We start from the raw sequence: 27,016 nt of genomic DNA, 5'->3' as shown, positions 1-27,016 counted from the left end.
CTCACTAAGGAGAGACCGCATGTTTCCGTTGCAGGCCGTGTCAGTGGCACTGTATTGTCCTCAAAGCGGGCAAAAAAGTTATTTAGTCTGCCTGGGAGCAAGACATCCTGGTCCGTGACTGGGCTGGGTTTCTTCCTGTAGTCCGTGATTGACTGTAGACCCTGCCACATACCTCTTGTGTCTGAGCCGTTGAATTGAGATTCTACTTTGTCTCTGTACTGGCGCTTAGCTTGTTTGATAGCCTTGCGGAAGGAATAGCTGCACTGTTTGTATTCAGTCATGTTACCAGACACCTTGCCCTGATTAAAAGCAGTGGTTCGTGCCTTCAGTTTCACACGAATGCTGCCATCAATCCACGGTTTCTGGTTAGGGAATGTTTTAATCGTTGCTATGGGAACGACATCTTCAACGCACGTTCTAATGAACTCGCACACCGTATCAGCGTATTCGTCAATGTTGTTGTCTGACGCAATTCTCCCAGTCCACGTGATGGAAGCAGTCTTGGAGTGTGGAGTCAGCTTGGTCGGACCAGCGTTGGACAGACCTCAGCGTGGGAGCTTCTTGTTTTAGTTTCTGTCTGTAGGCAGGGATCAACAAAATGGAGTCGTGGTCGGCTTTTCCGAAAGGGGGCGGGGCAGGGCCTTATATGCGTCGCGGAAGTTAGAGTAACAATGATCCAGGGTCTTTCCACCCCTGGTTGCGCAATCGATATGCTGATAAAATTTAGGGAGTCTTGTTTTCAGATTAGCCTTGTTAAAATCCCCAGCTACAATGAATGCAGCCTCCGGATAAATCGTTTCCAGTTTGCAGAGAGTTAAATAAAGTTCGTTCAGAGCCATCGATGTGTCTGCTTGGGGGGGATATATACGGCTGTGATTATAATCGAAGAGAATTCTCTTGGTAGATAATGCGGTCTACATTTGATTGTGAGGAATTCTAAATCAGGTGAACAGAAGGATTTGAGTTCCTGTATGTTTCTTTCATCACACCATGTCACGTTGGCCATAAGACATACGCCCCCGCCCCTCTTCTTACCAGAAAGATGTTTGTTTCTGTCCGCGCGATGCGTGGAGAAACCCGCTGGCTGCACCGCTTCGGATTGCGTCTCTCCAGTTAGCCATGTTTCCGTGAAGCAGAGAACGTTACAGTCTCTGATGTCTCTGATGTCCCATCCCAAATGTCTGATCTTTTGTTTTGTTTACCCCAGCTACAAATAAAGTTGTCTATTTTATCCTGTTGTAGTGCAGATGCATCAAGTACCCTTTGGCTAAGACGTACCACATCATGCATAAGAACACAGAGGAAAAGTCACCCATCAGAGACTGAGACATCAGAGACTGTAACGTACTCCGTAATTATTACTCTGTAATAAAGTCTGAATCTACAAGTTCCGGTATCTGTGCAAATATTTGACTCAATATTTTCGCATACAATATGAACATCAATGTTTACAAGCTTAGCAACTCTTTTGAGGAGCACCCCCCCCCAATATACATAATTTCATGGTTTTCCCTTTTTTAACTTGTTTGTTTTAATGGTTGTGTTGATATCATACTGTACCTGTGAATCTGTGTCTATGCCTGCCATGTGGATATTAATACAAATATGAACACTAACATTAGATCCACTGGTAGCAATAATACAGTTACCAGAAGAGACTTGAATTCTGAAAACAGTACAAATGAATTTACAGGCACAACATTTTCTTGACAGTTTAATGAAACGGAGTAGTCTATTTCCCAAAATTGTTACATCTTAAAGTTGTACTGACTATCCTTTTACAGTAATGGAATGTGGTATCTTATATGGGAGTGTTGATATGAGGTCATAGTGGTTCCACTAACGGACTAGAAACCAAATGTTTTTTGAATAAAAACAAATCACCATCAGTGACCACTCATTAATTTGAATTGTGCACTTTGATAGTCAAAAGTATCTATCATTGTTTATTTTAATAATGATGCTTCATTAATAAACAGTCAAAATCCATATTTAGACCTGGCGTACATAACCACTCCCACACAGATTTACTACCCTAACATACAAGGTTAAGAACCTTTGGAAACATACAATCCCATCAAACAAGGGATCCTGCAATTTGTCATTAAAACAAGAAAAAAAAGAAGTGTGCTTGAATGTTCCCTACACATTGTTATTCTATTAACCATCTTTACTTTTCTATTACACTTCTCTTCTTACACACTTTCATTTCCTTTTCAACCTCTCGTCTCTTGAATCAAGTCGATCTGTCTCTACTTTGTAGAGCTTTTTCTATTACGTTATGATTTAATACTTGCTGTAAGGGTTTGCTCTATGCTTGGTGGAGACTTGAACGTCGTTGGCTACTCTTTCTCATCTTTAACCAGTCTTGTGTCAAATCAGTTTTATTGACGTTCCCAGTGAAACATTCACTTTCTCTCAACCCTCGCTGTTGTGTTAGTGAATGAGACATTTAGGAAAGAATTGTCTGAGGTACATTTAACGTGGCTTTTCTTTAGGGTTAAGACACTCACCACACCTCCATTATACACTTATCAATCACACATTTCTTTTAACACTCAGAGCTCATTCAACCAAGCGGCCATTGGGATTTTGTTGATTTTTAGAAAAGTTCATACAAAAGTTTAAAGACTAAGAGCACCATTTTGTAACATCTGTCAACACCCCATTCCTTAAAAAAAATTTTTTTTTAACCTAAGCCTTACTCAAACAATACAAAACCACACACACACGCTGCTCCAACCGATCATGAGTCTCAGATCTCTCCACAGAAGATCTCAAGGAAAATTTGGACGAAGGCTAGTCCAGTGGTTCTCAAATATCCCTCCCTGGTTAATATCCCTGGTTAATATCCCACCTTCAAACAAAGACGCATGAAATGCTTGTCCAGCGGTGTGGTGAGGAGAAATGATTCAGTAAAAATGCTATTCTACTTTTTCAATTGTTTCAAGGACATGTTATTGTAAGCTTTCTGACAGACAGTGCAACATAATCCTCTCCTTAATGCACTGCTCCCATAAAAAATAAAAAAACATTGACTTGCTTTTAGTGTGATTTACGCATCAGTTTGTCTGTTTTGAAGGAGACCTAAGCTTGTGATAAGCAACCGATTCCACAATGAAGTGGCAATTGATGAACAATGAAATGGACATTAACTTCACAACATGCCAATGTTTACAAGGAGGTTGTCATCTGAGATGCACATTCCATAGAAACCAGCAGACATAGGGGACCTCCAGGACTTGGGGGAAATACTGCCCCTAACACTTCCAATCAATTCCTGCATCAACATAAAACAACACTTATATCAATAAATACAAAAATACAAATAAACTGAATAAATTAGAAATCACTTCAGGGCAGGCTCCACAAAATGGTGGCATGCTCTAAGCACATTCCTAATAAGACCCTGACCTTACCGTTTATCTTTTCTTTCACTACAAGTTATACCTTCCTCATCTGACTAAAGTATGTGGAGGCTTTAACATTTATTTGTAATTTAATTGCTGAGTGGACAGTGCTTGTGTCTATTTCTATGGGCACAAGCACTGTCCATGACACAAACTGTTCACACCCCTCTAGTTGGCAAAGAACATTTTTGCTATTTTAAAGCTCATTTCCTGTTATTCTACACATTGTTCCACAGGTTGGAGAGAAAATGTTGCAGTTTTAAAGCTAATTACCTGCAATTCTACACATTTTGTTCATGTAATACCTGAGGGACACAAACATAACGACAAATTCAATGGGCTAAAAAAAACATTAGCTGACATGGGTTAGTTCAGGGCTGCTCAACCCTCTTCCTTGAGATCTACCCTCCTGTGGGTTTTCAGTCCAACCCTAATTTAACACACCTGATTCTACTAATTAGCTGCTCAACAAGACTTTAACTAGCTTAATCAGATACGCAAAATTAGGGTTGGACTGGAAACCTACAGGACAATAGATCTCCAGGAAGAGGGTTGGGCAGCCCTGGGTTAGTTGATCTGCAACTTGCACCCCACAGTTTGGGAACCATTGGGATAGCCAATCATAGGAAATGTAATTTCCCTTGTGCTTGAATACATTTTCCACAAGGAGATTATTTTGTGCTGGATTCATGCACATTTTAGATTCAACTCCTCTCTTTCTCCTCTAGAATAAGCAAACGTATTTACTGTCATTGTGCTGATGATTAAATAGGCACACTACATCCCTCCTCAACCCAACCTCAGCTGGGTCGTATTCAATATGCACCAAACAGAAGAAACTACCTGAAACAAGGTGTGATTGCCTGGATTTATCCATTAAGAAATGCTTATTTTCATTTTGTGTTTCAAAAGGTTTTTTTCATTAGCTGCCATAATGAACACAAACCTGAGCTTCAGGCTGTAGTAACTGGTTATCTCCAAAAGGGGGCGACAGTGACCATAACTGATACCCAAAACAAAACCGCCAGTGAGAAGAAGGCTGGCCGGCTGACAGCTGAGATGGACTGTCCCTTGCTCCTGTTCCACTTTGATCCGGTTCGGTCTCTGACCCGAGGGGGCTTGATGGGTGTCTGGGGGTTAAGTGGGGGCTTACTGTAGGGAGGGGAGTAGGGCCTGTAGCCAGGCCAATCATCACTGTACCTCTCCCCTCCGCCGCCTGATCCACTGCCCTCTTCGACCTCACCTTCAGGGAGAGACATGACATCAGACAGGCAGACAAAGGGCAGTTAAAGAGTGCAAATGTTGGGGGGACAGTAGAAATAGGATTAGAAAGGGGATGACGAACCAGTCATAATATTTCTGTTGGGTGGGTGGTGGGGGGGGGACTTACTGTCCATGAAGTCAGTGTCCTGTCCAGCCTGTGCATGTTTCAGTCTGTTGGTGGCTACTCGGAGCTCCATGATGAGCTGTCTGGTCCTCACGTCTGGCCTGGCCATGTCCACCTCTACCTCTGGGTTATTGATCTGACTCATCAGCCCATCGCCTGTCACGTCAGGGAGGTACCTGATACACACACATCAAAATGACATAGCAACAGCACTGAAACTAATATCAATATGATAACAAAAACACTAAATATCAGTATGATACATTCTTAGTTACCCGCTCGCACACACAAATCCCCATCTTCTCTCTCCCTTGGACTAACATCCTCCTCGACCTTTACATTTGTCTCTTATCAAACACCCACCTCCCCCTGGTCTGTCCATTCCACCCTCACACCCACCGCCCCCTGGGTCTGTCCATTCCACCCTCACACCCACCTCCCCTGGTCTGTCCATTCCACCCTCACACCCACCTCCCCCTGGTCTGTCCATTCCACCCTCACACCCACCTCCCCTGGTCTGTCCATTCCACCCTCACACCCACCTCCCCCTGGTCTGTCCATTTCACCCTCACACCCACCTCCCCTGGTCTGTCCATTCCACCCCCACCTCCCCTGGTCTGTCCATTCCACCCTCACACCCACCTCCCCCTGGGTCTGTCCATTCCACCCTCACACCCACCTCCCCCTGGTCTGTCCATTCCACCCTCACGCCCACCTCCCCTGGTCTGTCCATTCCACCCTCACGCCCACCTCCCCTGGGTCTGTCCATTCCACCCTCACGCCCACCTCCCCTGGGTCTGTCCATTCCACCCTCACGCCCACCTCCCCTGGGTCTGTCCATTCCACCCTCACGCCCACCTCCCCCTGGGTCTGTCCATTCCACCCTCACGCCCACCTCCCCCTGGGTCTGTCCATTCCACCCTCACACCCACCTCCCCTGGGTCTGTCCATTCCACCCTCACACCCACCTCCCCCTGGGTCTGTCCATTCCACCCTCACCCTCACCTCCCCCTGGGTCTGTCCATTCCACCCTCACACCCACCCCCCTTGTCTGTCCATTCCACCCCCACACCCACCTCCCCCTGGGTCTGTCCATTCCACCCTCACACCCACCTCCCCTGGGTCTGTCCATTCCACCCTCACACCCACCTCCCCCTGGTCTGTCCATTCCACCCCCACCTCCCCCTGGTCTGTCCATTCCACCCTCACACCCACCTCCCCTGGTCTGTCCATTCCACCCTCACGCCCACCTCCCCCTGGTCTGTCCATTCCACCCTCACACCCACCTCCCCTGGGTCTGTCCATTCCACCCTCACACCCACCTCCCCTGGGTCTGTCCATTCCACCCTCACACCCACCTCCCCCTGGTCTGTCCATTCCACCCTCACGCCCACCTCCCCTGGTCTGTCCATTCCACCCTCACGCCCACCTCCCCATGGGTCTGTCCATTCCACCCTCACACCCACCTCCCCTGGGTCAGTCCATTCCACCCTCACACCCACCTCCCCTGGGTCTGTCCATTCCACCCTCACACCCACCTCCCCTGGGTCTGTCCATTCCACCCACACACCCACCTCCCCCTGGGTCTGTCCATTCCACCCTCACACCCACCTCCCCCTGGGTCTGTCCATTCCACCCTCACACCCACCTCCCCATGGGTCTGTCCATTCCACCCTCACACCCACCTCCCCTGGGTCTGTCCATTCCACCCTCACACCCACCTCCCCTGGGTCTGTCCATTCCGCCCTCACACCCACCTCCCCCTGGGTCTGTCCATTCCACCCTCACACCCACCTCCCCCTGGGTCTGTCCATTCCACCCTCACACCCACCTCCCCTGGGTCTGTCCATTCCACCCTCACACCCACCTCCCCTGGGTCTGTCCATTCCACCCCCACCCACCTCCCCCTGGGTCTGTCCATTCCACCCTCACACCCACCTCCCCCTGGGTCTGTCCATTCCACCCTCACACCCACCTCCCCTGGTCTGTCCATTCCACCCTCACCTCCCCTGGTCTGTCCATTCCACCCCCACCTCCCCCTGGTCTGTCCATTCCACCCTCACCCCCACCTCCCCCTGGTCTGTCCATTCCACCCTCACACCCACCTCCCCCTGGTCTGTCCATTCCACCCTCACACCCACCTCCCCTGGTCTGTCCATTCCACCCTCACCCCCCCCCCTGGTCTGTCCATTCCACCCCACCCCACCTCCCCTGGTCTGTCCATTCCACCCTCACACCCACCTCCCCTGGTCTGTCCATTCCACCCTCACACCCACCTCCCCCTGGTCTGTCCATTCCACCCTCACACCCACCTCCCCCTGGTCTGTCCATTCCACCCTCACACCCACCTCCCCTGGTCTGTCCATTCCACCCTCACCCACCTCCCCCTGGTCTGTCCATTCCACCCTCATCCCACCTCCCCTGGTCTGTCCATTCCACCCTCACCTCCCCTGGTCTGTCCATTCCACCCTCACACCCACCTCCCCTGGTCTGTCCATTCCACCCCCACCTCCCCTGGTCTGTCCATTCCACCCTCACACCCACCTCCCCCTGGTCTGTCCATTCCACCCTCACACCCACCTCCCCCTGGTCTGTCCATTCCACCCTCACACCCACCCCCCCTGGTCTGTCCATTCCACCCTCACACCCACCTCCCCCTGGTCTGTCCATTCCACCCTCACACCCACCTCCCCCTGGTCTGTCCATTCCACCCCCACCTCCCCCTGGGTCTGTCCATTCCACCCTCACACCCACCTCCCCTGGTCTGTCCATTCCACCCCACACCCACCTCCCCCTGGTCTGTCCATTTCACCCTCACCCCACCCCCCTGGTCTGTCCATTCCACCCTCACACCCACCTCCCCCTGGTCTGTCCATTCCACCCTCACACCCACCTCCCCTGGTCTGTCCATTCCACCCTCACACCCACCTCCCCCTGGTCTGTCCATTCCACCCTCACACCCACCTCCCCTGGGTCTGTCCATTCCACCCTCACACCCACCTCCCCTGGGTCTGTCCATTCCACCCTCACACCCACCTCCCCCTGGTCTGTCCATTCCACCCTCACACCCACCTCCCCTGGTCTGTCCATTCCACCCCCACCTCCCCCTGGTCTGTCCATTCCACCCCACACCCACCTCCCCCTGGTCTGTCCATTCCACCCTCACACCCACCTCCCCTGGTCTGTCCATTCCACCCTCACACCCACCTCCCCCTGGTCTGTCCATTCCACCCCACCTCCCCTGGTCTGTCCATTCCACCCCCACCTCCCCCTGGTCTGTCCATTCCACCCCCACCTCCCCTGGTCTGTCCATTCCACCCTCCCCCACCTCCCCTGGTCTGTCCATTCCACCCCACCCCACCTCCCCCTGGTCTGTCCATTCCACCCTCACACCCACCTCCCCCTGGGTCTGTCCATTCCACCCTCACACCCTCCTCCCCTGGGTCTGTCCATTCCACCCTCACACCCTCCTCCCCTGGGTCTGTCCATTCCACCCTCACACCCTCCTCCCCCTGGTCTGTCCATTCCACCCTCACACCCACCTCCCCCTGGTCTGTCCATTCCACCCTCACACCCACCTCCCCCTGGCCTGTCCATTCCAGCAGCGGTCCTCGTTGGTGACGTCGGCGGCCACGTTCTTGTCGTTGCAGATGGTGTGTGGGAGGGACACCCAGAAGCCCCGCATGGGCCGCAGTCGCTCCTTCAGCTCTGACACCTGGAGGCAGGCGGACGGAAACTGGTTGATGCAGGCTGTAAAGTAAACCCTTATATAGCTGTTGAACATATGGAGGTGGGAAGCTGATTTTAGCCACGTCCTCGTCATCAAACAAACTAGAATGTACTGTATACAAATGGCTGTTGGTATGGCTGTTGTTGAACATATGGACAGAGAGAGCTAACATGGGCTTAAACTACAAAAATAATTGGCTTGAATATTAATTGCAGGTAAGAACTCATCTTTTCCTCTCCATCTCCTCTCCCCCCCTCTCCTCTTTCCTCCCCCCTTCTCTTTCCTCTCACACCTCACTCTCCTTTTTCCTCCTCATCTCCTACCAGTCGGTCCAGGTTGGTGCCTGTAGCAGTGGTGGGCTTCTCCTCAGGGCTGAACGTACGGAAGGGTCTCCTGTTGCCCCCTGACTCCTTGGGGGAGCGCCGAGAACGGCCCGGGGCCAGTCTGGGACTCCCACAGCCCTGGAACACCTAGAGCCAAACCACAGAGATAAAGCTATATATCAATATCGATGCATCTCTGTAACAATAAGGGTCAAACATGGATTTAAGAAAAAATAGCATCCCAATATTATCACATACGTTAATAATGGTAGACAGTGGGTACTTAAATTAAGAACAATATATGAAGAATAATATGATAACTAGTGAAATTGCACTATGCAGTTTTTACAGGTGCTTACACAATTTGATCAAGCAAAACAAAAGGGGTTTTGGACCCAAAATGGTCTTCCATGGGCAGTAATACAACTGTTAAACATTAAGTCTTGTTTCAACCTAGGATGACAGCCGATGTGCATCTTATCAGCCATTCTATTATCTATATTCTAGGTACATTCTATTATCTATATTCTATTGCACTGTGGATGTATAGCACATTATTTTAATATCCCTCCATCCCCTCCTCCTCCCTCCATCCCTGCCTTAGTGGAGGTGGCGATGCTGTTCTCCTGCATGTGCATGATGGCCTCGGACACTTTAACAGAGATGGAGTCTGCAGCCAGCTCCATGTTAAAGGGCCCCTCCAGCTTCTCAGATACTTGATACAGAGCATCTGACAGAGTAGAGTGAGAGAGATGAAAGATGGAACATTGAATAAAAGTGTGAAAACAGAAGGATGAAGGTAGGAAAGGGAAGAGATATAATAAGAAAGATATACATTTTGTTTTTATGATGGGTGCAATGTTCAAAACTTTAGATAGAAATGCAATGTATAGAATAGACATGACTCATTTATTCTCATTTGTAGAATATAAATGTGAGTAGGTTCTATACAGTACATTTATACAGGCATCATGTTTAACATCCCACTCTACCGAATCAGCCCAACAAAAGCCACCCACACCCTCCCTAATGCCCGCCTCCAATCTCCACTCACCAATGAAATTGTTCCACTCAGTGTCCAGATCGGCTGTATTGGCCAGGCAGCCCTTCATCACGTTGAGGCAGAGGGCGTGGCAGGGGCGCAGGGAGGGCATGCCTCGACACAATGGGCAGTACCACTGACGCATCAGGGCACGCACACACCCTGCACCAGCACTCAACTGGAGGAGGAGACGAAGAGCAGAAGGTGTAGGATGTTAGGGAGATCAACGGAACCACTAAAAGCAGACCAACAGAAGACAGATTCTTCTTCTTAATATAAGTGCACGGCCACATACACACAGTGTACCTTTGCTGCCTTGTTGACAATGTCACGGCCTGTGGCCAAGCCTTGAACCAGTGCTCTGGCTGCAATGAATGCCCTGGACACCTGAAGGAAAGAGAGATCAGCAAATAACTTCTGACACAAATTTACTCTACTGTATATCAATGCACTCAGTTAATTGTTTTCAAATAGTTCTCTCTAATACGATCGCCTATGTGTTACTGTAACGTTATCGTTGAGTTTCAGTGGTGATTTGAATTACTATCACAACGGCTTCTTTTGTTAATTATGGTGACAAACATTACAAATCAGACCAACTTAGAGGGATAATTCAATCAAATTAGAAAATAACATATTGGTTTTCTTACCCTGTAAGCAGTCTATTGTCAAGGTAATACCAGTCTATGCTTTGGTTTTGTTAACCCAAATTCCAAAATGACATATTGGTAAACTATGCCTTTAATATGATGAAATATGAATGATGTTAGTTTTCAGTTGATAAACCAACCAAGTCTGCCTGACCTGTAAGCCTAGTTTCCGGGGCAGGTCCCCAAAGGGCTGCAGCTGCTCTGCATGTTTGTTGACACACTCCAGGTACTCGTCACTGAACTGGTACTGGGGGTTGACCAGAGAGAAGACCCGCTCTACCAGTCTGGACCAGAACTCTGACAGCACCTCCGTCAGGCTCACACTGCCCCCTGTAGACAAAAGAGGCAAAACATTTAGCAAAATAAATGGAAAATTTGCATTTCTTGTTGGATAAGTCCAAGTACTCATTCCCTGTTTCAGTCAGTTTGGTGCCTAATGAAAATGTCCCTAGGTTAGGTCAGTCTGTTTCTACTTGTTTGACAAGACAACAACAAAATGTCACAAGGCAAAGATGTAGCATTGTCGGACTGATGAGATGGTGTGGGAAATGTACCATAGTGACACAAGTACACAAATGCAAAGTCCAACAAGAGAGGAGAGAGTGAGAGAACGCTGTCCCCACTAACCTGAGTAGTATCGACGGAGCTCCACAAACAGCTCCTGGAAGACATTGGCGTTCTGGGTGAAGAGGCGCCCGTAGGTCTTAGTAAACATCTGATTCATGGACTTTTCAGACAAGTCTATGAGCTCCCTGAAGAACTCTGAGAGAAGAGAGGAAGGAATGAGACGGTCAAAAGCACAAGTTGTTGTGATTCAGTGGTTGCACTGGCAGTTAGAATAAGAATAAGCTAGCTATGACTAGCTGATCCCCACTATAGGATATTAGTCTAGCAATAAATAGCCCTCTCAATAGAGAACATTTTACATACCACTCCTCAATGTTGTTGTCATTTTACATCACATTATTTACAGTGTTCCCTTATGCATCCTTATTATGATTGGATTTGCATTCCAGCTCACCGTCAAACTTGCGGTGCCTCTGTGTGAAAGTGGTGTGAAGGAACTGGCTGGTGTCGTCGATGGCCGACAGGAAGTCCGTCTCACTCTGGTGGGCCAGCGTTTCCTCCATCTGACTGGAGCAGCAGGTGTAGTCCTGGGGACACAGACGCAGATGCTCGCCTGGACCAATAGAAAAACAGACAGGGTCAGATGCGAGCAAATCACAGACTTAGACAAGAGGTGTGTGGGCATATTGAGGTGTTCATCTGAACCAACGGTAAAACAAGACGGGATCAGATATGAGCCAATCAGAGACTGGGACAAGAGGCTTGTGTGGGAATATTGAGGTGTTCACCAGAACCAACGGTAAAACAAGACGGGATCAGATACGAGCCAATCAGAGACAAGAGGTGTGGGTAGATGAACTAATGGTGAAGACCAAAGGATATAGCAGCGCTTGCTTTGACATCATCAGCACTGTGAAGTCAACTTATGGTTATGGTTTAGGGGAGACATTTAGGCTACCTCAAATAAATCACTATTTTTACCTCCTTTAGAGATAGTATGAACTGAGAGGGGGAGACGTAGAAAGAAGGGCTGATTCGCACCCACACTGACGGTGATGCATATGTGCTTGATGCGACCACGTTACCTGCTAGACCATCCTCAGAAACAGGTTTCTTCACAAAATGACTTACCACCACTGCATATAAATGAGCAATGTATTAGGGCTTTGTTGATGATAACAGTGTAGCAATATTTTTTTACATGGATTTTTTTTTCTTTAAACGAAGAAGACCAAACTCTTTGGTCCTTTAAAAACCTGCTCCATGTAAAATAGTGTGCTATATCTTGGAAAGTAAATAAATGTGGATGACAACATGTTTGTTTTTGTTTCCAACATTAGGGCTGTTTTCCTAAAGAAGTTAAGTCCACATTGTGTTTTTTTCCCTTGCCACGATACTAACAAGTATCCCCCAGCCCTACAATGTATCATATGAGAAATACCACATTATCAACAACTGATCATTCTACCTTTATTGGAAAATGTCAATTACCCTTCATTGTGTCATGCTACCATGATTTTTCAAATGCTTTCAATATAATAGCTCACAAAGTAGAGCCTACTGTGTTCATTCATTGAACGTCTTATCAGTTTAGAACACCCACCAACTCTACCAATGTGGCAGTGGTTCTTCTGATCAGGCAGATATCCTTCTTCTTAATCCGTCTGTCATTAATAGAGCCTTATTAAACATAAAGTGTCATTGAAAATGGGCATTTATAAACATGAATTATTAAAACACAATCCAGGGGGACCATCCCAAATGGCACACTATTCCCTATATAGTGCACTACTTTCGACCAGGACACATAGGGAAATAGTTTAAAGTAGTGCACTAGATATGGAATAGGGAGCCATTTGGGATGTAACCCATGTCTTTGTTCAAAAATACCCAGGTTGGACTTAACATGACCGGCGGTAATGATATGCAAACATTAACGACCAGTAACAAGTCGACGATCTCCAATGTCTCAACGTGGGTGGAAAAAACATCTTATTGAGGCAAACATAATATTACTTCATGATACAGACACCTGATTCTTTTTCCTCTGAAAAACTTGGAGTGAGGAGCCAACTCCAACCTTTTATTTTTGGCTCTAGCTTTGATTTCTCCTCTGTCGCTCATTACCAGCCCTCTCTCATTCCTCCAATTCTACTCTCCCTCTCACCATCCCTCCTTCTCTCGGCCATCTGCTCCCCTGGCCCACGGGACAAGAAGAGCCAAGACCCAGACAGAGATAACCAGACACACAATCAATATTGCAGTTCCCACATTCAGCAATCACATATAGCCTACAGTCAAACAAACCCTCATACGTGCAAAGCAGTACAACAAAATCAACATTTGCAACTCAAATGACACTTTAAAAAGGGGCAATCAGCAGTTGCTACATACATTTTTGAACTTATAAATGAATTATATATACCCATTGATTCTTGAAGAATACAACTTAGAAATGCCTCATGAGCTTTGTTCAACTGTCATACCCCATCAGAACCAAAAATACACTACATGAACAAAAGTATGTGGACACCGGCGGGTCAAACATCTAATTCCAAAATCATGGGCATTAATATGGAGTTGGTCCCCCTTTGCTGCTATAACAGCCCACTCTCTGGGAAGGCTTTCCACTAGATGTTGGAACATTGCTGCAGGGACTTGCTTCCATTCAGCCACAAGGGCATTAGTGAGGTCGGCACTGATGTTGGGCGATTAGGCCCGGCTGGCAGTCGGCGTTTCAATTAATCCGAAAGGCATTTGATGGGGTTGAGGTCAGGGCTCTGTGCAGGCCTGTCAAGTTCTTCCACACTGATCTCAACAAACCATTTCTGTATGGACCTCGCTTTGTGCACGGGGGCATTGTCATGCTGAAACAGCAAAAGGTCTTACCCAAACTGTTGCCACAAAGTTGGAAGAATCGTCTAGAATGTCATTGTATGCTGTAGCGTTAAGATTTCGCTTCACTAGAACTAAGCGGCCTATCCCGAACCATGAAAAACAGCCCCAGACCATTATTCATCATCCAAACTTTACAGTAGGCACTACGCATTCGGGCAGGTAATTTTCTCCTGGCATCCCGAATTTGTCAGTCAAACTGCCAGATGGTGAAGCGTGACTCATCACTCCAGAGAACGTGTTTCCACTGCTCCAGAGTCCAATGGCGACGAGCTTTACACCAATCCAGGTGACGCTTGGCATTGCGCATGGTGATCTTAGGCTTAGGCTACTAGGCCATGGAAACCCATTTCATGAAACTCCTGGCAAACAGTTATTGTGCTGACGTTGCTTCCAGAGGCAGTTTGGAACTCGGTGGTGAGAGTGTTGCAACCAAGGACTGACGATTTTTACGCGATCCAGCACTCGGTGGTCCTGTTCTGTGAGCTTGTGTGGCCTACTACTTCACTACTGAGCCGTTGTTGCTCCTAGATGTTTCTACTCCACAATAACAGCACTTACAGTTGACCGAGGCAGCTCTAGCAGGGCAGAAATTTGACAAACTTACTGGTTGGAATTATATCCACTTTGATCGTCACTGAGCTCTTCAGTAAGGCCATTATACTGCCAATGTCTGTTTATGGAGATTGCATGGCTGTGTGCTCATTTTTATACACCTGTCAGCAATGTGTGTGGCTGAAATAGCTGAATCCACTAATTAGAAGGGGTGTCCACATACTTTTGTGTGTGTGTAATTTTACATAAAAGCTTATTTTACTCCAACTTTTGTAAACAAATCAAATGTAAACAAAGACTATACAGCCTCAAAACATGGTTAAAACTATAATTTAGATATCATGGATGGTCAGTCCTTGCATCCATAGGTCTGTCTATGAATTTGGGAGTGATTACATTTCTCCAGCTCCTTCCCTCAGATTTTTACGGAAACAGGGGCGGGTGGTGGGATCCTTTTGTTATTGTTTCTACTGCGGATTGCCGCTTTAAAATATCCACAGCTCACTATCTTTGTCTGTCTGTTCTCTCACTTGAGCTCTCATACACACCCCTTGACAATGTCCCATGACAATGCAACAACTAACAGTAGTTCTCAAGTGTCACAAGCATAAAACACTAATTATAATAAAAGCAGTCTTCAAAAAACGAAAACGTTGATAATGATTATTTTCTTTCAGTCATTCCCAGCTCAGTCTAAAACAGCCATACTAATTAGGGGCGAGGCTCTTTGTTACACACCGGTGTTAGCAATTTACTCATCCCATAAATAAGCCTTCCTGACAGACAAACTTGTTAATTCTCAATTTCGCTTTATTCAGCAGTTTCTATCACATGGCATGTTATCCAAGCAGTCTCTCAAACCCTTCATGTTGTGTAAAATAACCTATAGCCTACGTTTGATGATTATTTTAAATCAATAACCACCAGTTTACCTTGAATAGCCCGTCTTACCGGAGATTTGAGTCAGCGGGGCAGTGTTCGTACTGTAGCCCTTCTCTGCGTACACATGCCGTGTCTCCGAGCAACTCCTACCCGCTGTTACCGGGCCCCAAGTCCATGACAGGGCAGCCAGCGTGCAGAGCAACACCAGGGGGTACTTCTGAGCATATAACCGGGAAACCATCTTCCACTGTCACTCACGGTAAATAGGCGAATTAATGGTTGACAAAAGATTGGCGACCAGGCAGCTCAAAAATGACAAAAGAAACGAGAAACTAAGACTAATAATTCCATAGATTGTTCGAGGAATTTATCTCCAGTTCCCAATTTTGTCTGTGAAAAGAAACAACTTCCAAAGATCAACTAGTGTATATTTTTCCAGAAGGAAAAACAAATCTATCGACAATTGGTCTGGGTGCCGTGAATAAATGAGCGCCTGGTTTGTCGGATGCTCAGGTCCCACCCGGTGTTTTCTCCATCCCTTGTCTAGCTCTCTGCTTCAGAACAATGAGCCGTGCAGCACGAGGGTGGCCGCAAGGGGTGAGGTGCGGCCATAGGGGGGCTGTTATAGCAGAGCCACCGCAAGGTCCTAAATTCGCAACCGCCAGACTGAACTATTATTTGGAGCCACTACAACCCCATGCGAAAAATGAATCACCCTTTTCTACATAATAAAAATACCACACAATCTATTGCAGGCACACAATTTAAATAGACTAGAATCAAAATCTCGCAGTTGAGATTTTTACGAGTTTATTGACTTGCATACCTGAAGAATCATTAATCCTGTATTTGCATTTCTGAAGGTCACATGCAAAATAATGTTGTCCAGCCACCAGCATGTTTTGCAAATTGGGTATGTCATACAAGATGCAACCGTTTCCATGGCCAGCAAGTAGGTCTATTTACAGAAAAATCCATTGGCTAATGCTAACCGGCTTTTCCATTGAATTGTCCTTTTTTATTATTATTAATTGCTTGATTAGAGTAACAAACCAATGCAAATGTGATCAGCAGTCCAGTACTAACACTGGCCCATTAAATGTCAATTGAGAGCTATATTACCCCTTTCATGATAATTTGAGCCCCTATGGGCCCCCAGAATCCAGATGTAGCCTATTGTGAGAAAGACATAATACCCAAAGATGATTCCACCTTCAACATGAACATTCTGCATTCATAGTGTTGTACATTAAATGCTATAATCAAAGTAGCTAACATGTGACCTGGTATGAGCCAGTGATCATAGGCCTACAATCCAGTCTACCACAGTGTTGACCTGGCCTGGGCCTTTTTTATTACACTTGATTGAATGGAGGAAAACATGTTTTTAGGTCTGGTAAAGACCTGCAAAAGGGGTACACTTATGTGTGTTTTTATGCCAGCACTGCCTGTGGAACAGATGTTACTTTTCAACCACCCCCAGGCATTCTTTGCCTTATTCTGTTATTGATCAGTATTGGTGAGGGTAAATAGGCTATATGGATGTAGGCAGTGGTTAATTTAGAGCAGTAATCATTTTAAGTCATTTAGCAGACACTCTTATTGAGAGCAACGTACAGTAGTGAGTGCATACATTGTTGTACTGGTCCCCCATTGGAATCAAACTCACAACCCTGTTGTTGCAAGCACCATGCTCTACCAACTGAGCTACACGAGACATAATATATGAGACTGCAATATACAGCATAAAATATTGTCCTATAAGAATTACAATAATTTCTTTACCATATTAAAAGATATGCAGACTCTAAAAGTATGTTGAAAATAGCACAACACAACCAGTATATTCTTCCTTTTGTAGTTGTATGTGAGAGTTTGTGTTATAGACATAGCCTATGTTGAGAAGTAATGGGGTCCTATAGTAATGGGGTCCTATGGTAATACAATCCATGCCTATATAATTCCAAACCGACTTTTCAAAAGTGTTAGGTTGTACTTTTTTAACGGAACGTCCCTTTTATATATCATTAGCGCTGACATGTGGTCAGTATTCCTTCTGTATCTTCCTCTAAATACAATTGTTAAGGGTGTAAAGCCTGATCCTAGGTCGGTTGTCTTTAGGGCCAATCCGTTAACAAATTTTCGTTACCGTGCGGAAATATGTGCTAACAACCAATCATATGAATCACATCACAATTTGTCAGCCAATCGCTGAACTCCACTGAGAGTTGTGTGATTTTCGCGCCGGCGCGTAGTGTGTATTTTTTTTCCAGTGATCGTCTGTCATCGGATCTGAGGGAAACCTGTTCTATCCACAATAGTTAGCTAGCTACCAAGTCATTACTTCAGATTAACACTACACTACTATCCAGGTAGGTAGCTGGAGACCGTTTTGTATTATTTAACACGTTTGTTGTAGTTAAAAAAGTTAGCTTGCTAGTTTAAATTTCGCATTGTTGACTAACTTTTAAGGCTAACGTTAAACACCTATGTTACCTGTAACAGTAGCTAGCTAGCTAGCATGTTAGTTCTTGTCGGTTTTGCTTTTGCCAAGGTAGAATTGTAATATCCCGAACTCAATATGCTTGATCATATCCTAAAATTGTTGTTTCTTCTATTCGCCAACCTGTTTAGCCAAAGTTCCTGAATCCAACCGTCATCTACCTTTGTGAAGTGAACTCTACAATACCATTAACATTACTGGCTGACCAGAAATATGGAAGTGCAACACTCTGATGAATCAAGCCATGACAGGTAAGTTAGGCTAGCTAGCTAGCTAAACATGATAGTCATGGGTATCACAAATATAAAAAGAACCAGCTAGCTATATAATTATGCAGACTTATTGCATTAGCTAGATAGTGTGATTGTTTATGACTTGTGTTGGCATTGTTCATTACTACTTTTATTTGCAGTCTTGAGGAGATCGAGGACATCTCAGACTCTGGCAGTGATTTTGAAGTCCAGCTGAAGGCCATGAAGCGGAGAAAACAGACCACTGCACTACTAGGACCTCGGGTCTGTAATGTTTTTTCTCACGCACACAAACACACACACACACACACACACACACACACACACACACACACACACACACACACACACACGCCACCACAGGAGGTTGGTGGCATCTTAATTGGGATTTACAGGCTTGTGGTAATGGCTGTATGGGAATGAGTGGAATGGTATCAAATTAGGGATGGGTGTGGATAATCAAGTTCTGGAACTGACTTCAAAAATCGATCTTTACCCAGAGATCACATTTTGTTCAAATACTGTAAAGCTATTTGGTCGAAATGTTGTCTTCAAGACAAAGTTAATGTGCTTTGACTAGTGTTTAATTTGTACATGTGCATTTGTGGAACACAACAAAAAAGAAACCGAGCCAAGCATCACAAAATTCTGCTCCCTAAAGGTCCTTTCCCCTTCATGTCTAAATCACTCAATTGTGTTTCCACCGCTCCCTTTACACGTGAGTGCTGAGTGCACCTACAGAAATAAATTACCATAAAAATGTATTTAACTGTTGGGGAACACAAGCTACATTCCTTGCCAAATGACTTCAGTTTTATCACAAATTCAAAATGGACTGGTTAACTGAAGTGGGGAAATATGTGTTCCAACAAAGTTTTGGAATAATTGCGTAATTTTTGTTTAGGGTTCTTTCCGGATGACACTAGCTACACAGCCACAAAGTCAGCATTGGGTATTAGAGGTCGACTAATTATGATTTTTCAACACCGATACCGATTATCGGAGGACCAAAAAAAGCCGATACTGATTAATCGGCCGATTTGATTTATTTATTTATTTGTAATAATGCCATTTACAGCAATACTGAATGGACACTTATTTTAACTTAATATAATACATCAATAAAATCAATTTAGCCTCAAATAAATAATGAAACATGTTCAATATGGTTTAAATAATGCAAAAACAAAGTGTTGGAGAAGAAAATAAAAGTGCAATATGTGCCATGTAAGAAAGCTAACATTTAAGTTCCTTGCTCAGAACATGAGAACATATGAAAGCTGGTGGTTCCTTTTAACATAAGTCTTCAATATTCCCAGGTAAGAAGTTTTAGGTTGTAGTTATTATAGGAATTATAGGGCTATACGATTTGTATTTCATATACCTTTGACGATTGGATGTTCTTATTGGCACTTTAGTATTGCCAGTGTAACAGTATAGCTTCCGTTCCTCTCCTCGCTCCTCCCTGGTCTCGAACCAGCAACACAACGACAATTAGCGTGCGCTAACTAGCTAGCCATTTCACTTCGGTTACGCAAGCCTCATCTCGGGAGTTGATAGGCTTGAAGTCATAAACAGCGCAATGCTTGACGCACAACGAAGAGCTGCTGGCAAAACGCACAAAAGTGCTGTTTGAATGAATGTTTACGCGCCTGCTTCTGCCTACCACCGCTCAGTCAGATACTTGTATGCTCAGTCAGATTATATGCAACGCAGGACACGCTAGATAATATCTAGTAATATCATCAACCATGTGTAGTAAACTAGTGATTATGATTGATTGTTTTTTATAAGATAAGTTTCATGCTAGCTAGCAACTTACCTCGGTTTACTGCATTCGCGTAACTCCTTGTGGAGTGCAACGAGAGAGAGGCAGGTCGTTATTGCGTTGGACTAGTTAAGGTTGCAAGATTGCATCCCCCGAGCTGACAAGGTGTAAATCTGTCGTTCTGCCCCTGAACAAGGCAGTTAACCCACTGTTCCTAGGACGTCATTGAAAATAACAATGTGTTCTTAACTGACTTGCCTAGTTAATTAAAGATTAAATAAAGGTGTAAAAAAATATATAAAAAAATATAATCGGCAAATCGGCGCCCAAAAATACAGATTTCCGATTGTTCTGAAAACTTGAAATCGGCCCTAATTAATCGGCCATTCCTATTAATCGGTCGAACTCTAGTTATTATGTTATAATTAAGTCTATGATTTAACATTTGATAGAGCAGTCTGACTGAGCGGTGGTAGGCAGCAGCAGGCTCGTAAGCATTCATTCAAACAGCACTTTCGTGCATTTGCCAGCAGCTCTTCGCTGTGCTTCAAGCTGTTTATGACTTCAAGCCTATCAACTCCCAAGATTAGGCTGGTGTAACCGATGTGAAATGGCGAGCTAGTTAGCGTGGTGCGCGCTAATAGCGTTTCAATCGGTGACGTCACTCGCTTTGAGACCTTGAAGTAGTTGTTCCCCTTGCTCTGCAAGGGCCAAGGCTTTTGTGGAGCGATGGGTAACCATGCTGTTCGCAACGAGCCAGGCGGCCCAAACTGCTGCATATACCCTGACTGCTTGCACGGAACGCAAGAGAAGTGACACAATTTTCCTAGTTAAAAGAAATTCATGTTAGCAGGCAATATTAACTAAATATGCAGGTTTAAAAATCTATACTTGTGTATTGATTTTAAAGAAAGACATTGATGTTTATGGTTAGGTACACATTGGTGCAACGACAGTGCTTTTTTTGCGAATGCTCTTGTTAACTTCTTGGTGACAGGGGGCAGTATTTTCACGTCCAGATGAAATGCATGCCCAAATTCAACTGCCTGCTACTCATCCCCAGAAGATAAGATGTGCATATTATTAGTAGATTTGGATAGAAAACACTGACATTTCTAAAACTGTTTGAATCATATCTGTGAGTATAACAAAACTTGTGTAGCAGGCGAAACCCAGAGGAAAAACCATTCGGATTGAATTTTTTTGAGGTCACTCTCTTTTTAAATGGGTTTTCATTTGGAATCCCGATTTCTAAGGGACCTTCTTGCAGTTCCTACCGCTTCCACTGGATGTCACCAGTCTTTAAAAATTGGTTAAGGTTTTTCCTTTGTGTAATGAAGAAGTAGCCCTGTTCAAAACGAGAGTCACTTCAAGTGTACTGTTAGAGGCGCGTGCCAAGAAAGGTAGCGTCAGTTTGTTTTCCTCCTGTATTGAACACATATCCTCCCGTCTTCAATTGTATCGATTATTTACGTTTAAAAATACCTAAGTTGTATTACAAAAGTAGTTTGAAATGTTTTGGCAAAGTTTACAGGTAACTTTTGAGATATTTTGTAGTCACGTTGCGCAAGTTGGAACTGGTGTTTTTCTGGATCAAATGCGCCAAATAAATTGACATTTTGGATATATATGGATGGAATTAAATCAAACAAAAGGACCATTTGTGATGTTTATGGGACATATTGGAGTGCCAACAAAAGAAGCTCGTCAAAGATAAGGCATGATTTCTATTTTTATTTCTGCGTTTTGTGTCGCGCCTGTGGGGTTGAAATATGTTTTCTCACTTTGTTTACAGAGGTGCTACCCTCAGATAATAGCATCGTTTGCTTTCGCCGAAAAGCCTTTTTGAAATCTGACATGTTGGCTGAATTCACAACATGTGTAGCTTTAATTTGGTATCTTACATGTGTGATTTCATGAAAGTGAGATTTTTATAGTAATTTATTTGAATTTGGCGCTCTGCATCACCCGTTTGGCGAAGTAGGCTGTTATTCGATGAGAAATTAACAGGCACCGCATCGATTATATGCAACGCAGGACAAGCCAAATAAACTAGTAATATCATCAACCATGTGTAGTTTGATTTTTACAAGTTAAGTTTAATGCTAGCTTGCAATTTACCTTGGCTTCTTGCTGCACTTGCATAACAGGTAATCAGCCTGCTGCGCATGCTCCTCGTGGAGTGCAATGTAAACAGCCACGATCGGTGTCCAAAAATGGTGATTACCGATTGTTATGAAAACTTGAAATCTGCCTTAATTAATCGGCCATTCCGATTAATCGGTCGACCTCTTGTACATACCCCAACCAGAATCCATGGATTACAGGCAACATTCGCACTGAGCTAAAGGGTAGAGCTGCCGCTTTCAAGTGTGGGACTCTAACCCGGAAGCTTACAAGAAATCCTGCTATGCCCTGCGACGAACCATCAAACAGGCAAAGTCAATACAGGGCTAAGATTGAATCATACTACACCGGCTCCGATGCTCATCTTATGTGGCAGGGCTTGCAAACTATTACAGACTACAAAGGGAAGCAAAGCTGCAAGCTGCCCAGTGACACAAGCCTACCAGACAAGCTAAATCACTTGTATGCTCGCTTCGAGGCAAGCAACACTGAGGCATGCATGAGAGCATCGGCTGTTCCAGACCACTGTGTGATTATGCTCTTCGTAGCCGACGTGAGTAAGACCTTTAACAGGTCAACATTCACAAGGCTGCGGGGTCAGACGGATTACCAGGACGTGTCCTCCGGGCATGTGCTGACCAACTGGCATGTCCTTGATTGAGTCTGTAATACCAACATGTTTCAAGCAGACCACCATAGTCCCTGTGCCCAAGAACACAAAGGCAACCTGCCTAAATGACTACAGACCCGAAGCACTCACGCCCGTAGCCATGAAGTGCTTTGAAAGGTTGGTAATGGCTCACATCAACACCATTATCCCACCGATGATGCAATCTTTATTGTACTCCACACTGCCCTTTCCCACCTGGACAAAGGGAACATTTATGTGAGAATGCTATTCTTTGACTACAGCTCAGGGTTCAACACCATAGTGCCGTCAAAGCTCATCACTAATCAGGAGGATAGAGTTGTGGTCGGATTTACCAAATGGAGGGCGAGAGAGCTTTCTACGCGTCTCTGTCTGGAGTACAGGTGATCTAGAATTTTTTTCCCTCTGGTTGCACATTTAACATGTTGATTGAAATTTGGTGGAACTGATTGAAATTTCCCTGCATTAAAGTCTCCGGCCACAAGGAGCGACGCCTCTGGGTGAGTGGTTTCCTGTTTGCTTATTGCCTTATGCAGCTGACTGAGTGCGGTCTTAGTGCCAGCATCTGTCTGTGTTGGTAAATAAACAGTCACAAAAAGTATAGCTGAAAACTCTCTGTGCAGGTAGTGTGGCCTGCAATTTATCACAATATACTCCTACTTCAGGCGAGCAAAATCTAGAGACTTCCTTAGATTTCGTGCACCAGCTGTTTACAAATATGAACAGACCACCCCCTCCCTCGTCTGAGTGTGCTGTTCTTTCCTGCGCAGCGTATATCCCGTTAGCTGAATATCCATGTCGTCATATTGACTATAAATACACTAGGATATCAGCTCCAAGTGATTTTAATTTATGAAATCTGTTCCCAAGTATTCCCACACATAATAGAGAGACGTGTTTGTATAGAAATGTAAGCAAGGTTTGAAATTATTGTTTTGGTCACATTATATCTGTTTGGGCTCCTTGCGTCAATTTGCAGTCTACACATTTTCCGTTGTTATGTTACCCCCCCACCCGACCAACTGCAAAAAGAATCATCCCGTGGCTGAATCTAGTTGATGATCCCTGGCCTAGGCTATTACCCCTAAACATAGACATTTTCCACACTGAAAATATGCAAAAACATTAGTTTGATAAAGACAGAGTTTATTTTCATTAGAATCATTAAGCCTCACCAAACAGATTGTCTTGGCCATAATTCATCCCCATGCAGTGTTCAATTTAGAAAATTCCAAGGAACAGACCACGCTGAGGTCTGTTCAACGCTGGTCCGACCAATCTGATTCCACACTCCAAGACTGCTTCCATCACGTGGACTGGGATATGTTTCGTATTGCGTCAGACAACAACATTGACGAATACGCTGATTCGGTGTGCGAGTTCATTAGAACGTGCGTTGAAGATGTCGTTCCCATAGCAACGATTAAAACATTCCCAAACCAGAAACCATGGATTGATGGCAGCATTCGCGTGAAACTGAAAGCGCGAACCACTGCTTTTAATCAGGGCAAGGTGACCGGAAACATGACCGAATACAAACAGTGTAGCTATTCCCTCCGCAAGGCAATCAAACAAGCTAAGCGTCAGTATAGAGACAAAGTAGAATCTCAATTCAACGGCTCAGACAAAAGAGGTATGTGGCAGGGTCTACAGTCAATCACGGATTACAAAAAGAAAACCAGCCCCGTCACGGACCAGGATGTCTTGCTCCCAGGCAGACTAAATAACTTTTTTGCCCGCTTTGAGGACAATACAGTGCCACTGACAAGGTCTGCAACCAAAACATGCGGCCTCTCCTTCACTGCAGCCGAGGTGAGTAAAACATTTAAACGTGTTAACCCTCGCAAGGCTGCAGGCCCAGACGGCATCCCCAGCCGCGCCCTCAGAGCATGCGCAGACCAGCTGGCCGGTGTGTTTACAGACATATTCAATCAATCCCTATCCCAGTCTGCTGTTCCCACATGCTTCAAGAGGGCCACCATTGTTCCTGTTCCCAAGAAAGCTAAGGTAACTGAGCTAAACGACTACCGCCCCGTAGCACTCACTTCCGTCATCATGAAGTGCTTTGAGAGACTAGTCAAGGACCATATCACCTCCACCCTACCTGACACCCTAGACCCACTCCAATTTGCTTACCGCCCAAATAGGTCCACAGACGATGCAATCTCAACCACACTGCACACTGCCCTAACCCATCTGGACAAGAGGAATACCTATGTGAGAATGCTGTTCTTCAACTACAGCTCGGCATTTAACACCATAGTACCCTCCAAGCTCGTCATCAAGCTCGAGACCCTGGGTCTCGACCCCGCCCTGTGCAACTGGGTACTGGACTTCCTGACAGGCCGCCCCCAGGTGGTGAGGGTAGGCAACAACATCTCCACCCCGCTGATCCTCAACACTGGGGCCCCACAAGGGTGCGTTCTGAGCCCTCTCCTGTACTCCCTGTTCACCCACGACTGCGTGGCCATGCACGCCTCCAACTCAATCATCAACGACACAACAGTGGTAGGCTTGATTACCAACAACGACGAGACGGCCTACAGGGAGGAGGTGAGGGCCCTCGGAGTGTGGTGTCAGGAAAATAACCTCACACTCAAGGTCAACAAAACTAAGGAGATGATTGTGGACTTCAGGAAACAGCAGAGGGAACACCCCCCTATCCACATCGATGGAACAGTAGTGGAGAGGGTAGCAAGTTTTAAGTTCCTCGGCATACACATCACAGACAAACTGAATTGGTCCACCCACACAGACAGCATCGTGAAGAAGGCGCAGCAGCGCCTCTTCAACCTCAGGAGGCTGAAGAAATTTGGCTTGTCACCAAAAGCACTCACAAACTTCTACAGATGCACAATCGAGAGCATCCTGGCGGGCTGTATCACCGCCTGGTACAGCAACTGCTCCGCCCACAACCGTAAGGCTCTCCAGAGGGTAGTGAGGTCTGCACAACTCATCACCGGGGGCAAACTACCTGCCCTCCAGGACACCTACACCACCCGATGTTACAGGAAGGCCATAAAGATCATCAAGGACAACAACCACCCGAGCCACTGCCTGTTCACTCCGCTATCATCCAGAAGGCGAGGTCAGTACAGGTGCATCAAAGCTGGGACCGAGAGACTGAAAAACAGCTTCTATCTCAAGGCCATCAGACTGTTAAACAGCCACCACTAACATTGAGTGCCTGCTGCCAACACACTGACTCAACTCCAGCCACTTTAATAATGGGAATTGATGGGAAATGATGTAAAATATATCACTAGCCACTTTAAACAATGCTACCTAATATAATGTTTACATACCCTACATTATTCATCTCATATGTATACGTATATACTGTACTCTATCATCTACTGCATCTTTATGTAATACATGTATCACTAGCCATTTTAACTATGCCACTTTGTTTACATACTCATCTCATATGTATATACTGCACTCTATACCATCTACTGTATCTTGCCTATGCCGCTCTGTACCATCACTCATTCATATATCTTTATGTACATATTCTTTATCCCCTTACACTTGTGTGTATAAGACAGTAGTTTTGGAATTGTTAGTTAGATTACTTGTTGGTTATTACTGCATTGTCGGAACTAGAAGCACAAGCATTTTGCTACACTCGCATTAACATCTGCTAAACATGTGTATGTGACAAATTAAAATTTGATTTGATTTGATAAACTCAATCAAAACGTCTGTGTTGAAAATAAGGGGGAGGCTTTGGATCACTTCTGGCTGTAAGCGAACGTATCCAAGGCTCAGCCAATCGTTCACATAACAACAGAATGCAGCACACGACTGAAGAGAGAAGAGACAACCAATTTGTAGTTACAGAATCAGCGTGTGCTCTGGAAAGACAGCAGAGAGTGTAAAGGCAGTTTGCCAGTTACAGCATTGCGTCCCCTGAACGATAATGAAGAGGTAGGTGAGAAGCCTGACCATGGAGACGGGGGGTGATGAAGTGTACCGAAAAACTGGCATTTGTAAAGTTTGAGGTGAGGGAGAAAGTCTGGTGGAACAAGTATCATTAGCATTGCTAAGTATCTTGCTAACTGGATCAAATTATCCGTTAGCTAGCCAGAGAAATTTAGATAAATGTGCAAATATTTTTTCCAGTTATATCATTTTTTTGCCCTTTTTCTCCGCAATTGGTTGTTACGGGCTTGTCCCATTGCTGCAATTACCGTATGGACTCGGGATAGGCGAAGGTAGAGAGCCATGCATCCTCAGAAACACGACCCTGCCAAGCTGCACTTTCTTGACACACT

The 27,016-nt window shown here is 45.3% G+C and overlaps 2 protein-coding genes across 8 annotated transcripts in view; one reads left to right on the top strand and one right to left on the bottom strand.

The window, feature by feature from the left end:
- Positions 1–1,618: 1,618 nt before the first annotated feature.
- On the bottom strand, positions 1,619–16,079 carry gpc2 (glypican 2). Its single transcript, XM_024383254.2, has 11 exons — positions 15,511–16,079; positions 11,564–11,722; positions 11,170–11,304; positions 10,697–10,872; positions 10,199–10,279; positions 9,905–10,070; positions 9,450–9,580; positions 8,851–8,997; positions 8,376–8,512; positions 4,801–4,973; positions 1,619–4,653 (listed from the first exon to the last, which is right to left on the bottom strand). Exons 1-11 carry the CDS (start codon positions 15,680–15,682, stop codon positions 4,382–4,384), a joined length of 1,749 nt encoding a protein of 582 aa, XP_024239022.1. The 5' UTR covers positions 15,683–16,079; the 3' UTR covers positions 1,619–4,381.
- Positions 15,586–27,016, top strand: part of LOC112221124 (cohesin subunit SA-2) — a 47,768-nt gene continuing 36,337 nt past the window's right edge. For 6 of the 7 annotated variants that reach the window (XR_006079572.1, XR_006079571.1, XM_042303243.1 and 3 more), the window contains exons 1-3: positions 17,663–17,813; positions 18,076–18,195; positions 18,357–18,459. Coding sequence is in view for 5 of the 7 variants with exons in the window: in XM_042303243.1 (XP_042159177.1) it covers positions 18,158–18,195; positions 18,357–18,459 (141 nt within the window). In the remaining 2 variants the exon portion in view is untranslated. Of the gene's footprint in view, positions 15,701–17,662; positions 17,814–18,075; positions 18,196–18,356; positions 18,460–27,016 lie in introns of those variants that run through there. The other variant, XM_042303241.1, reaches the window with a different exon arrangement.

This window comes from Oncorhynchus tshawytscha, linkage group LG21 (genome assembly GCF_018296145.1).
Source record: "Oncorhynchus tshawytscha isolate Ot180627B linkage group LG21, Otsh_v2.0, whole genome shotgun sequence".
NCBI classification, from domain to species: Eukaryota; Metazoa; Chordata; class Actinopteri; order Salmoniformes; family Salmonidae; genus Oncorhynchus; species Oncorhynchus tshawytscha.
Note: the sequence above shows the minus strand (reverse complement) of the source record. Positions and strands in the feature narration are given on the sequence as shown.

Bases quoted from the DNA above. Each gene is read 5' to 3' on its own strand.
- gpc2 (XM_024383254.2), bottom strand. From the start codon at position 15,682: ATGGTTTCCCGGTTATATGCTCAGAAGTACCCCCTGGTGTTGCTCTGC. The intron at 11,723-15,510 runs GTAAGACGGGCT...CTATTGGTCCAG, and splicing joins CCCGCTGACTCAAATCTCCG to GCGAGCATCTGCGTCTGTGT. The intron at 10,873-11,169 runs GTTAGTGGGGAC...TTTTGTCTACAG, and splicing joins GCTCCGTCGATACTACTCAG to GGGGCAGTGTGAGCCTGACG.